The sequence below is a fragment of the Coccinella septempunctata genome, chromosome 6, assembly GCF_907165205.1.
Source record: "Coccinella septempunctata chromosome 6, icCocSept1.1, whole genome shotgun sequence".
In the NCBI taxonomy this organism is placed as follows: domain Eukaryota; kingdom Metazoa; phylum Arthropoda; class Insecta; order Coleoptera; family Coccinellidae; genus Coccinella; species Coccinella septempunctata.
In genome coordinates, this window is record NC_058194.1 from 24,125,929 (window position 1) to 24,140,975 (window position 15,047).

The 15,047-nt window shown below is 35.8% G+C and overlaps 1 protein-coding gene and 1 long non-coding RNA gene across 3 annotated transcripts in view; one reads left to right on the forward strand and one right to left on the reverse strand.

Annotated features, from left to right (window-relative positions):
* Positions 1-15,047, reverse strand: part of LOC123315344 (tyrosine-protein phosphatase non-receptor type 13-like) — a 107,102-nt gene that overhangs the window by 38,657 nt on the left and 53,398 nt on the right. For both annotated transcript variants that reach the window (XM_044901007.1, XM_044901008.1), the window contains one exon: positions 4,631-4,794. In XM_044901007.1, coding sequence (XP_044756942.1) covers positions 4,631-4,793 — 163 coding nt within the window. In that variant the 5' untranslated portion in view covers position 4,794. The remainder of the gene's footprint in view (positions 1-4,630; positions 4,795-15,047) is intronic.
* LOC123315347 lies at positions 221-1,483 on the forward strand. The gene is made up of 2 exons (XR_006537943.1): positions 221-711; positions 1,386-1,483. It is a non-coding gene; the product is annotated as an uncharacterized LOC123315347 (long non-coding RNA).

Genomic DNA, 15,047 nt, shown 5'->3' on the forward strand with positions numbered 1-15,047 from the left:
TTTATCTGAAAACATGAGTAGAGCATTACAACAAACTAACCCTTCTACAAGACTGGCTTTCTATCCACTGAAATGCGTCAGTTCCCTCTTCTCGAAAATCAAAGACAAAACTCCAGATGATTTACAGTCGGAATTAATATACAAAATTCCTTGTAAAGACTGCAGCAGATGCTACATAGGTATGACCAAACAGTATCTTAAAAATAGAGTCTACCAGCACAGATATGATTGTAGAACCATTAATAAAGATAAAAATGAAAAAACCGCTCTAGCTGCTCATCACTTCAACGAAGACCACAATTTCGATTTCGAGAACGTCACCATCTTGGAAAAGGAAAAAAATTATAAAAGGAGATGTATCGGTGAGATGGTTCATATTTCTTTGAACGAGACGGTGAATTTGAGGACTGACGTACAGAATTTGAGCACAATATATCACAATATTTTAGAGAGGTATAAACGGATGATTCGTTCTTGAAGAATTTCAGGAACATACCTGCTACTGTGATATTAGATTACCATATGACGCTCGATGCTCTGTATACGTCAGATAATACGGAGTCTGGTTCAGTTGTTTATTGTAGGAAACGAAAGTTTTTAAATATTTTTTATCTATTGACAAATGGACCTTTATATTGAGTTTTTAAAAGAATTGACGACACAGTTTCATGTCCACCTCAGAATATTATGAGGGATAATCCATATGAATAGGTACAGTCCCTGGCCAGTTTATTAGACGCACTGAGGATTTTTTTTATATTTACTGGTATTGCGCGAGGAAAAAGCAGAATATTTGAATTTCATTTCAACAGAATGTCAGTTTTATCTACGACTCTCATTAAATTGTTCTATTTGGCATTTATTTTTGATGTTGTAGTATTAGTACTTAAGTATGAATCAGTACTATGTCTTCCAGTGGACGTCTTGCATTCTGCAGATTCGGACGTTATTTCGATAATCCACATATGAAATCATTATCCTCGAATGCAGCAAACCGAACAATTCTGCATTGATAGTAGGAAGCTCTCAGCGCTACACAGGGTGGCTCAGCAAAATATTAGAATTTCATGTTTAATCATTAATAAATCAATATTTTTTATTGAATATGATATATTATATGTGAAAACCATTTACAGATGAAGTATATGTAACATAAACATTCAATTTAATAATTCAATATTGAGATTTTGCATCGAATCAATGCGTCTAATAATATGGCCAGGGACTGTATGTGTTTTTAAGTATGTTTTTTTATATTACCCTATTGTATATTGTATTGTGTGGTATTGTATATTGTATTTTATTTCTACACCTACTAGATTATACTGTTTTTATATTATGGCACTATGTTGCGCCCCATATTTTCAATGTCGTTCTGTTTCCAGCCTTGAAAAAGACCAGAAATAAAGGTCGAAACGTCGGCATCTCATTAAGGATTTTTATTTTCCCCTGTCCTCTTTGCCACTACATGGTTGATTATATTAGGATGTTCCATTACTATCCTAGGATATGAAGTGCATAGAATTTGTTCTGAAGATTCTAGAAAACCAAACAGTTGATGATTCAATAGAGAATTGCACTCCAGAGAGCTCTTCGAAGTCAACTCGAAAATGAAAAGTGGAAAAACAAAAAAAATTATTTTCTCCTAAACAGGGCCAGATATTTGAAATTTTTGTATAAAAATATAGGTTTTCGAACACGCTGAATCTATTGCGAGTATTTTCGAAAGCCTATCTTCCTTCGTTTAGATTTTCATCTTGGAAATGGCATTTTTCTAAAATTTGCAAATTTCAATCTGCGATATCTCCTGTTATATTCGTCTGATCGAATTGAGATTTCCGGTTATATAATCAGCGTTGCCTAGGCTTCCACCCTAGCAGAAAAACTCGATTTCGAAAATCTCGATTTTTTGGGTCAAAAATGAGCAAGGGGTTAGACCCCCCTAAAATCACCTATTTGCTACTCTGTCTGAAAATTAGGATGTTCCATTACTATCCTGGGATATGGAGTGCATAGAATTTGTTCTGAAGATTCTATAAAACCAAACAGTTGATGATTCAATAGAGAATTGCACTCCAGAAAGCTCTTCGAATTCAACTCGAAAATGAAAAGTGGAAAAACAAAAAAAATTATTTTCTCCTAAACAGGGCCAGATATTTGAAATTTTGGTATGAAAATATAAGTTTTCGAACACGCTGAATCTATTGCGAGGATTTTCGAAAGCCTATCTTCCTTCGTTTAGATTTTCATCTTGGAAATGGCATTTTTCTAAAATTTGCAGATTTCAATCTGCGATATCTCCTGTCATATTCGTCTGATCGAATTGGGATTTCCGGTTATATAATCAGCGTTGCCTAGACTTCCACCCTAGCACAAAAACTCGATTTCGAAAATCTCGATTTTTTGGGTCAAAAATGAGCAAGAGGTTAGACCCCCCTAAGATCACCTATTTGCTACTCTGTCTGAAAATTAGGATGTTCCATTACTATCCTAGGATATGGAGTGCATAGAATTTGTTCTGAAGATTCTAGAAAACCAAACAGTTGATGATTTAATAGAGAATTGCACTCCAGAGAGCTCTTCGAAATCAACTCGAAAATGAAAAGTGGAAAAACAAAAAAAATTATTTTCTCCTAAACAGGGATGGATATTTGAAATTTTGGTATGAAAATATAGGTTTTCGAACACGCTGAATCTATTGCGAGTATTTTCGAAAGCCTATCTTCCTTCGTTTAGATTTTCATCTTGGAAATGGCATTTTTCAAAAATTTGCAGATTTCAATCTGCTATATCTCCTGTTATATTCGTCTGATCGAATTGGGATTTCCGGTTATATAATCAGCGTTGCCTAGGCTTCCACCCTAGCACAAAAACTCGATTTCGAAAATCTCGATTTTTTGGGTCAAAAATGAGCAAGGGGTTAGACCCCCCTAAAATCACCTATTTGCTACTCTGTCTGAAAATTAGGATGTTCTATTACTATCCTAGGATATGGAGTGCATAGAATTTGTTCTGAAGATTGTAGAAAACCAAACAGTTGATGATTCAATAGAGAATTGCACTCCAGAGAGCTCTTCGAAGTCAACTCGAAAATGAAATGTGGAAAAACAAAAAAAAATATTTTCTCCTAAACAGGGCCAAATATTCGAAATTTTGGTATGAAAATATAGGTTTTCGAACACGCTGAATCTATTGCGAGTATTTTCGAAAGCCTATCTTCTTTCGTTTAGATTTTCATTTTGGAAATGGCATTTTTCAAAAATTTGCAAATTTCAATCTGCGATATCTCCGGTGATATTCGTCTGATCGAATTGGGATTTCCGGTTATATAATCAGCGTTGCCTAGGCTTCTACCCTAGCACAAAAACTCGATTTCGAAAATCTCGATTTTTTGGGTCAAAAATGAGCAAGTGGTTAGACCCCCCTAAAATCACCTATTTGCTACTCTGTCTGAAAATTAGGATGTTCCATTACTATCCTAGGATATGGAGTGCATAGAATTTGTTCTGAAGATTCTAGAAAACCAAACAGTTGATGATTCAATAGAGAATTGCACTCCAGAGAGCTCTTCGAAGTCAACTCGAAAATGAAATGTGGAAAAACAAAAAAAAATATTTTCTCCTAAACAGGGCCAAATATTTGAAATTTTGGTATGAAAATATAGGTTTTCGAACACGCTGAATCTATTGCGAGTATTTTCGAAAGCCTATCTTCCTTCGTTTAGATTTTCATCTCTGAAATGGCATTTTTCAAAAATTGCGAATTTCACTTCGAAAAATTCCCAAAAAGATGGGGTCAGTTAAAAATTCCTTAAGACCGAACGGTTGCGCCGAAATGGATGAGGTTCTCAGATTCATTACTAGAAGAGTTGCTCTTTCAGAATATGTATTACATTTACATCTTTGGTTTCTTTTATTGAGAGATAAACGACTCGAAATCTAACCTTTGAAAAATCCAAGAAAAAGAACCAAACGGTTCCGGTGGTTTCACTGGGGTAGATGAAATTTCGATATTTATCACTAGAAGAGTTGCTGTCCCAGAATATGTATCATGTTCAACTATATTTTGATTTATCTAGGAGAGTGTCGAAATTTAACATTCCTAAAATTCGGAAAAATTTGGGGTCACCTCGTCAAGACCGAACGCTTTCACTGAGGTCGTTGAAATTTCAAGAATTATTACTAGAAAAGTTGCTCTTTCAGAGTATATAGTATATGATCCTTTTAGGTACACAATGATTTATCTGAGAGATACGCGTGTCGAAAATTGACCTTGGAATTTATTACTTGAAGAATTGTTCTTCCAGAATATGTACCAATGAAAGCTCTACTAAGTTGAAACACAATTGGATGGTTTTCATCACTAATTTCAATGGCATCCTTATTCGCACATCGAATAGATCTACACCCGCTTCAACCTTCAAACCGACACAATTAATTTCTAACAACGTTCGTATCCTTACAACCATCCATCTCATGAAACCCTCGACATATTTTCGACCAGAAATAGAGGCAAACTCATGGATCAATGAATGGCAAAGCAATATATCGCTCAGGGAGCAACCACAAAAGGACCGTATTGCTTCTTCCTCTAACCATTGATGAATTATTCACAATTACTCAATGCTTACCGGACAAAAAAAGATCTTGTAAGGCCTGCACCGATTGACACAAAACAGCCCAAGCTTCGGGTTCGGTAAGACCTGAGGGACGGGCTGTCAGTAGATCCCCCAGGGTGGCTGGTCGGTTAGCCCCATACGGTTGACTGATGTTCGATGCTTGGAAACGTTGCATACTGAAAAAAATTAAGAGGATCAGGAAGGTCTATCATTAACGAGATATTCGTATGGAGCATCCTTCGCATCAATTGCATACAGGATGTATCATACTAAATTGGAATATTTCAATCGGAGCGTAGAATCTTGACTTCAACATATGAAGATTTTAGACCTATCATCTACAAGGTGTTTTATTGAGTTTTCTTTATCGATATGACAGTTGCCACTGTGGTATGCAACTTGTGGTTGCCAGAGACCTTTTTCTGGCTTCCTTTCCACTTCCACAATAACAGGTCGAATATTTTCGAAGTTCTTCACAATAAAACAAGCTGCAAATAAGACAAGAGATAGGGTTTATTCGTGTTAAATATTTCCAATCAATAATGATATAGATTGTGCAATATTAATGGATATTTGAAATTCAGTTGGAAATAATCAAGCAATTAAAATGTTCATCTGATGAACTCTCAACTTGTCCAAAGATCTTGGTGAGCATTTGTAGTATTTTATGTACAGAACAAGTTGCAGTCTTGTTGAACCACAAGTCTTCCAGATCAACGTTGTTCATTTCAGAACAAAATAATCCAGCTCCTCCACAAACTTTCCTCTTGATAAAAAGCAGGTGAAGAAATGAAAGATATGTATTTGAGTTCGTAGGATTTCAGTATTGAAATCGTTATGTAATGTATCCTCTGGCAATGATTCTCAAGATATAAAATAAACTGCTCCACATGAGTTAGGGATATTGAATTAAATTGCAAAAAATATAGTTAAAATAAGATTTTTGTGATGAAAATTCATATAAATATGATTTCAAGTCGCAAATTAATTTTAGCCTGTAGGTCTGCAGCGTATACAGGGTGGTTAAGAAAAATCGAGTGAAATAACGAAATTTTATTACCGGAGAATTCAAGCATTTTAAGACTATCAATACAATGTATGGCCTTCACAGGCAGCTTGACATCTTCTTTGCATACTACACACGAGGTTGTTGAAAATTTCTTGAGGAATTTGGTTCCATAAACGAAGCAGAAGCTCTCTCAGATCATTTAAGGATTCTGGGGTAGGTTGATGATTATCTAATCTTCTTTGGAGCATATCCCATGCATGTTCTATCTGGTGAGCAATTCAAATCTGGTGACGGCGGAGATATTGGTAAATGTGGAATACCAAGCTCCTCGCTCGCATTCTCAACTATGGCTGCACTGTGCGGTCTAGCGTTATCGTCTAGAAATTGAAAAGTTTCACCAATAGCAGCGTGAAAATTTGGCACAACATTGTCAATGACATGCTCCCTATAGCGTAAGGCGGTCATATTCCCAGGACAAATGTGTAGATCTGTGCGCCCGTTGAAACATATCCCGGCCCATACCATAACACTACTCCCTCGGAGTGGATGGACTTCTTGGACTTAGCGACGATTACGAGGTATGCGTGGGATTGTCCATACCCTTATTCTTCGAGAATCTGAAAATCGTCCATATCTGGATTCATCAGTGAAAAGGACACTACGCCATTGATCGTTCCAATTGATATGTTGCCTTGCCCATTCCAGTCTTTGACGCTTATGGTCATGTGTTAATGGAACTCCTATTAATGGACGTCTAGAACCTAGATTCACCTCTCTCAAACGTCGTCTGATGGTTTCGATGGAAACTTGGACCCCATCTGCATTTTGAAGAGTATTCCGTAGCATTCTACACGTAGATGTAGGGTTTCTTCTCGCCGAATCGGTGATGAAACGATCCTGAGAAGTGTTGTTTTTCGTCGCCCACCGAGCCTTGGTCTTTCCAACACGGAACCTGTCTCCCTGAACCTATTACAACGTCGAGATATCACACTTTGGCTGACATGGAGCCTTTCCGCTACAACAACCTGAGTTAGGCCACCCTGTAGCATTCCGATAGTACTATTAGCCTCAGCGTTTGTTAATTTACGTCTTGGCATTTTCAGAAAAGTCGTCTCAAATCGAAGCCGTTGACAAACTGACTTCATTTCAAAATAAGAACATTCATGAAGCATATGCAAAGAACCAAACTTCAGAAAAAAGGTGACCAGATTGACGAAATGTCTCATACTGATTTTTATTGGATTGATTCAAGTTGTTATTGAGTTTTAAATGATTTTACAGCGATTTTCTCGAAGATTACATACTTTTAAAAACGATTGAATACGATATCCCTAATTCTTGTGGAGCAGCTTATATGGGTAATAGAGTATAGGACAAGGACAGCCTTTCTTATTACAAATTTCTCTACCATGCTTTGTCTATATACTCACACAATCAAGAAATTGTCATTTTTAAGGCTATTAGTCCCATTACCCATTATCTACAGAGTGAGTAAAAAGCAACGCTCGAAATTCATACCCCTTCATTTACTCTTGTACATACGAAATTTAACAGCAATATAAATAGTTTCCAAGACTTTCTTAGTAATTTCTTATTAAAGGCAAATATTTGTTATAATATTTTTATGTGAAATGTCAGTTTGATACAATATCTATATACAGAAAGTCCCTCATCTCCACATTGTTGGATGAGCTTCAACAATCATTATAATTCTGTGGGAAAACTTTATCGCTTGTTCCCTTCATTCCTACCACTTAATTATATTCCTTTTGAACGCAGATTAGAGATTAGCTTGTTAATTGTTCTAAACCCTCTTCTTGCATAGTTTAGCACAGAGTTCAATTTCAGGTCAAGATAAATGCTCTCTGCCCTGGAATACATTTGAGGAATTTTCCTCATCAATCAAATTCTTCAGATTTTCATTATCAATTTGATTGAAGAAAATAATAATTTACATAAAAATGGTTTGAAAATCTTGGTCATATCATGCGATTTCAAACACAAGTTGAGGTGGAAAATTTTGATATTTCTCCATAGGGGGTGTTATTTTTATGAAACCTTTCATATTCACCCATATTAGTTACCAGCAAAAAATTTCTGTGAGTTTCAGACTAAGAAGGGATTGTCCTTGTTCAAGTTTCGACAAACAGTTCCTCCAGACGGATAACGAAAGAATGGCGAACTTAATGAAATTGAGGTTTTCCAATAAAGGGGAGAACTAATGATTCTGGCGGTTCTTATCACTACAACGCTACCTTCGATTTGGTATTTCAATTTCTCAGGGAAACGGCTTTTGATGGCTTGTTGCTGAGGCAGAAAGATGCTTCGAAACTTTCTGGGATTCTAGCGAGATTGATTGTGGTGCATTCGAGAAACGTGTGAGATTAATGTTTCTTGATATCGGCTTCACTGTGTTTCAATCACATGACTTCGCCTGGAATTAATTTGGATGGATGTGGAAGTCCAAATGGAGCTCTGCCGCCATCTAGAAATAAACTTGCATACATAGAAGTTTACAATTTAAACAGTTCTTCTAAACTTATCCATTTATTTATTCAGAAAAGAGGGACACTAAAAAAGCAAAGCTGTAAAAATGCCCTTATAATTTGACAGCTGAAAATGAGGAAAAATCCAAGGTCATAATAAATCGAAAGTACGTATCAATAATTGGAAGAAATAAATCAGTTTCATGAATATCCTGAAACTATTCGCTAATTATAGACATCTTGGAGTGAAGTTCTTCATTCTGAATTCCACTTCAAGTACCGCAACTCCATCGGTATAAGAGAGAAGATGAAAAACTTCACATCAAAAAAAGAACTGCATCCCAGCCTTTCTCGAGAAGTTCATAATCAGATTTGGAGGAGAACGGAAACGAAACTACGTAGAAGATGGCAAGTTTCCAAAGTTTTCAACAGGTAATACCTTTCCGAAGTTTGCTCTACACAGTTGATATTAATGTTTATATTCCTATTTCCAAAATAATCAGCCACGAGTTTTTGCCACGAGCTCTGCATGATCTGTTGTTTTTGCTGCAGTGATATAGATGAACATTTTTCACTGTCATTTATGCCGGATAACGAAGCTGAAGAAGAATTGGTATTTGTTTGCCGGTCGACAAAAAAATGTGAAAGCACGCGGAAAAAAAGGATAATAGCATTAGGGTTGGCACATGTTGGGCACGCTTTTCAATAATAGATCTTGTTAGTTCTCCCATTCAATGCGCCACTCGAAATGTCCTCAAGCTTTTCAGTTTTCATTTTCATCATTCTGCAGAGGACAATTATAAAACTACATCTAGAGGGGATCAAATGAAATATGCTCGAAAACAAGTCGAACACAGGCAGTTTTTTCTTCCACATATTTCATTCATTTCAAGTTTAAAAAACATGTTGTTCAGAGAAACGAATGAAATCAGAAAGTTCATGACTTACAGCATGGATGCGGTCTGGTGAAGTGACCATGTTTATATTATCATTGTATGCATTCAATCGAATTAAGTATAATGATTAATTAGATATTCGATTCTACATCCACAGCAATGTGTTCGTAAATATCCACGAACATTGTATAAATCTGATTCAATCCAAATGAAACATTATTCGAATTCAATTAAGGGTTCATTGGGAATTCATTCAATAGATCTATTTAAAATAACGTTCTATTAAAGCTTATTTTTATTGGACTAATCCGGTATGGATTAATAATATGGCTGAAGCAATTTATGGTGGTATGGAATAAACTCGGAATAAGATAATGCTTTGGATTGCTCTTACAGTAGTTTCAAATGAGTTTTGAGTTCACTGGCGAATTTTTCCAATCGGATTTAAAACGAAACTCAATTTCCGCATAACTATCAACTCCATCAATCTTTCCCTTCTTTAAACAAGTGGATATTCAACTCAGAACCAGGGTTGATTTTGAATCATGATATCAACCTAATTGGAGCAATTCGTATGCCTTGTGCATGCACCAATTTGCAACATGTCCTGGAGGAGGAATTTGGTAGAATAAATACAAATAGATCCACGAATATTATGAATTTTCAAACTTGTTGCTATCCAGAATAGAAATAGTTTCATTAAACGGGATGGCCAGTAGAGGATTCTTCCCAAAACCTTAACCCTGCGTTAGTCGCGCCCTCTTTTGTATCGTATTTACTCGCGTGGTCTACAAGTGTAGACCATATTTATTTTAACTTTAAATATTACGTTGATATATTTCAAAGATTATCTATGATGATATCGTTTATTTGACCACTTGTTATTCAAACTTTGTGATAAAATAATGCTTCTCTTTGAGAGGAAATAGAGAAAACTTCAATGTCTTAGATTTCAACATTTATTTTTTATCGTTCGAATAGGTATGGTCTACAATCGTAGACCACGCGAGTAATGTAGGGTTAAATAACTTTACTATCTAGTAGAAAATAGTCGGTTTCTGAGAGTTCCATAGAAAAGTAATGAAAAAATCATTTCACCTTCGATCAAACTAGTTTAGAGAATTAAGAGACCTCACAAAACTGTTTATTTATGACTTAATGGGTGCATTTTGTATAGAGCCAATCTTGGGAAACTTCTTCTCAAAACTCTCATGAATTTACAACAGTAAAAACAATCTTGGAAGAAGCTATAGGTAGTGAAATGTTGTTCAGTTTTACGTTAGATTTTTCTTAGCGATCGACCTTTTAAAATTTTGTGAACTACTTATATTTCAGCTAAATATTTCCACAATCAGAAAAATTGTGAATGAAAAGGATGACGACAAAGAATTTCCTTCTATTGGGAGACCCAAAAGAGTGGTGGCATTTGAGAATTTTATGTTTGAGTGAATTAATGCGAAAAGTTTTATGAATGTCATCGTAGAATAAGTTCGCGAAAATTGAATTTTGCATTTTTTATTTGACTTGTCCTATACATTGTTAATGTCTTAAGGTACCAATAAATACCTAATTATTATTATTATAGCAATATAGTAAGATGAACAGGCACAAATACGCGCCAGTTGTCCTGTTAATTGTTTATTCATGTGAAATTTTTGTTCACAGGTGAAGTTCATCTTGACTTGAAACTTCCTTTAATTCCTTCTACTTATATTGATGCGAGAAGATTTTTGTTGAAGAATTTAACATTCTTATAATTATCTGTTAATTCCCAACCACTGCATCATATGCATTTCATTTCCGGGTTAATATTTTTGAAATCTACAACTGATGTAACGTATTCAAACTTTAGCCAAAGAAGATAACGAACATTAACTCTCCTCAAGCTAGTGCATATTATGATATTATACCGATCTCTTGTATTTTCCAAGCAAATAACTGCATTTGGTATGCCTTCAATCAGTTTGTATAAACTTCAATTATGTTCGTCACATACGTCACGTTCCCGAAGAGATTCGACATTGTGATAAAGTACGTAATAACAGAAACTTTTACGTAGAACGGTCAACATAGCATTGATTCAAAACCCAAAAATATTTTGACAAGCTTCATAACCCCACATTTTCGTACTATACAGAGTGAAATGTGTCAAATTTCCATGGCCAACCGAGTGCTAAAATGAAAGTCAATGGAGTATATATTACGAAATTTATTTCATTCGATGAAACCGTTTGTGAGATAGAAATAAAAATACATTTTTCTACAAGCGTGCGCGTTCAACCTTTTTCCCGCACGCATTTCAAGTTGCGAAGAGTCACTTTTCCAAAACGTGCGGGAAAAACGCCTGCTATTTCTTTCCCGCACGCAAATGCATGCGGGAATGGATTAGCAGGGGTTTTTCCCGCACGCAAATCCTATAGAATAAATTAAATTCTATCATGTCTCTATGCACCGAACGTCAACGATGAGTAACCCATGGTAACGACATGCAGAATAATTACGTCTGTCATTTTATATGAATTAATCAAATGAGATATGATCTGCATCGTGCAATTGATATATTTATATTATTTCAAGCGCTTGTAGAAAAAATATTGTTCCTAACTCTTGCGGAAAGTGTCTTGCCCGCACTCAACTGCTTACCCGAACTCTGCTTCGCATCGTTCGGGCAACGGCAGTTTCGTGCGGGCAAGTATCACTTTCCGCACTTGATAGGAAAATAACTATTTTTCATGGTTTTTGAACAGCCTGTATCTTTCAAACCGAGCCGATTCGAAAAAAATGGTCGAGGAAAAAGGTGTTTCTTTTAAACTCAATAATCTACTGTTTAAATATTGGTACGAGTCAAAGACTCGCCCTGTTTTTGGATGTCCACTTGTTGTCTTCAGGATTGAGTCCTTCTAAACACCTAATTTATTCGGTATGGGTCGAAGTCAAATGGCCTAATCTCAAGGCCGATTGAGTATCCCTCAGAAGAAGAAGATGAAAAACCGTACAAGGCTTGCACTCTTTAGTATAATATATTTGAGATATTCATTTATACGATATAAAGGAAATATAGCTAGCCATTGATCTCTTAACTTTGAAGTCCTCGCCTCCCATCTTGACTACAGAATCGATAAAATATTCCAGTAATGCCACTGGTCGTTTATAACCCGAAGGATGTTAATAAATAATCTGTCTCAACTTTCAAATGTTGTTGTTAAGTCCTGCGAATTCCGCATCGGCCGACGCCGATTAAATGGAATCGTGCAATGGCACACCGTTCGATATCTTTTGTCGGGGGGGTATTAAACAGCCGTAGTTTGTTGCAGATCGTACGGGCGCCCCATTCAATTTTGCATTCAGCGTCCGATGAAAGAGTGAACGGATTCATTTCTAGGCGCCAGGCATTCAAATCGAGCAGAAACGACGGCATAACTGCGATAATTTATCGACTTTTTGTGTTACGCCAATACTCTGGGACCTTTTGTGCAGGGAGGAACCATAAGGTCCATTTTCGAGGGCGTGAAGTTTTGGATCCTGAACAATACGCCGATATTGATTGATGGATATCACGAAACAATCGTCCCAAGAAATAATGAAGTTGTGTTGACTATTCTCGAAAGCATAGTTGAAATAATACTGGGTTATCTTGCAGAATTTATATGGCATTTCATATTGAATGACAGGAATGAACAAAAGAAGGTATCAAGTCAAAAAAGTATTTCTGAAATCAGAAAGAGTTTTAAGAGCTCAAGCAGAAAGAGTTTTAAGAACTCAAGGCCACAAATACCTGCCTATTCCCCAAATGATTTCATCTAAAACAAAATCAGAACTCTGTCGTAAGTCCTGAGTTTCATGAAGCTCTTCAGGAGGCTTGCTCAACACTGAAGGTATTGTACAGTGTCCTTGGATTCAAGAATACGTCACGTGAAATTGACTATAAAAATGGAAACTTCCACATCAGGCAACATCAATCTTTCAAAAAAATCTGTTGAGATTGTTCAGCCGATTGAGAGTGGGTTTCATAAAACTTCGATTGTCTGATCAACGACTTGACAGTCACTCGATTTCTAAAACGGAATCACTGAAACCTTTTCATTTCTGAAAATATTGAAGAAATAGCAATTGAGGGTAATTGAATGGACGTATGAAGATCATAGTTTGATGCGAGAATGATATTCCGAATGATCGTGACTGAATTATCGATTGAAAAGAAATTGACGTCTATTCGTCAATCAAGAGTTGATTCCCCGATCAAGCTTCATCTTGAAAGAGCAATGTATTACTCGATAGAATATAAACTTTTCAAACTCATTCCATGTTACTGATCAAAAACAGTTTTCAAAGATCCCGAAAGAAAGTAAAAATTGTACAAATCACTTATATCTTTTTATAAATACGTAGATTCTGGTGACTTGGGACGATTGTTGAATTCAACTTGTCATATTTTCAAAACGGTGACCTATTTTTATCTGTAAAAGAGGTTCGAATATGCTTAATGACTCAAACTATTGATAGCTTCAGATTCGGATATAAATTTTGAAAAAAACTAAATATACTTATCCCAAGTCACCCACCGATTTGGGAAGCTTGGGACACATGTTAAAATCTATTGATTTCTCAACTCTCAAATGAAATAGGTGACTTGGGACGGTGTATAGTTTTGAAAAATTTGAATTTGTGATTATATAGTTGAAATTCGGTAAGGGAATTAAATGATAAACCCCTATTAGAGCGAAAGTAAATATATTGAAACTCAAATGTAAAAAAAACTAAACAAATCGAGGGAACTTTGATTTCGTTCATTCTTTGGTAATTTCTTTGTGGAAATAACGTAAAATCCTGCGAAAAATCGGCATAGTTCCTGCTGCCAATGCGCCGCTTGTATCTATTCGGTATTGTCCCAAGTCACCCTATGAAAAAACAAAATAAATGAATGAGATCCGTGTTGCCGTTTGATTTGTAAACAACCTTGTTTCATGACATATCTAATATCCACGATCCCACGTATCCAGAAAAAAAAATTACACATACACAAAGTGAAACACATATACAGGACACAAGAAAGTATAAGGACCATAAAAAAACGCGCTTTTACTATCCTGAATTGGTTAATTTTTCCTGTCAATTCAGACTCTCTGTTCACGGCGAACTCAACAGGAATTAATTGTTAAACTAACCGAAAAGACGCTACACAATCTTATAAGTTTGTCCCTTCACTCATAAATGGTAAGAAATAAAGAAATCTGCAAGAGGGGGTAATTGTCCCAAGTAAGAGGACTGTCCCAAGTCTACTGTCCCGAATCTACCGGTAGCAAAAATGCCTATGTTTAAGAATTCAACCGTAGGACATTTTAACAGCGGTTTAATAAAAATTCTGGAGGTCAACAGTGAGTTTCTGAGTCAGGCACAGGTTACAAGAACTATCCAGTCGGCTAATTCCGCCCTTAAATAAAAAATATTACGTCTCTGGTGATATATCCCCATGTCATCCGTGGTGGATAGAAGGACAGCCGAAAATAAGTATTGCCATCTGACAGTTTTATGTCCTTTCAACGTCATAAAATTGCTCTGAGTCTTCTGAAGCCCAAAGAAGATTTCCACCGTTTTATCCGTTCACTTCTTTTTCTCTATTACGTTCGCAGTGATAAGTAATGATGACATAAAGGATAGACGTTATCCGGTGTGTAAGGATAATCGTAAAATTCAACTTGATGGAAATATATATCAGTACAATGTGAAGACGAACGTTTATTTCCACAAATACGAGAATTCAGCGATGAATTGATACGTTTTTATTACTGGAAATCTTCTTCACAAGCAACGAGAAGCTTCGATATATTTTTTCTTGATATTCAATATAAGGAAATGTTGAATCTTTTCTCAATCATTTTATTGTATCACAAAATTTGGATTGAAAATGAAATATCGATACATAATAAATGAACTAGTTATTTTGAAATCTTGGGAGAGAAACCTTTGAGAATTTTCAAGAGAATTTTCTATAGGCAATTCTCAACAGAAAATTTGTTATACAGCATGGTCTCATAATT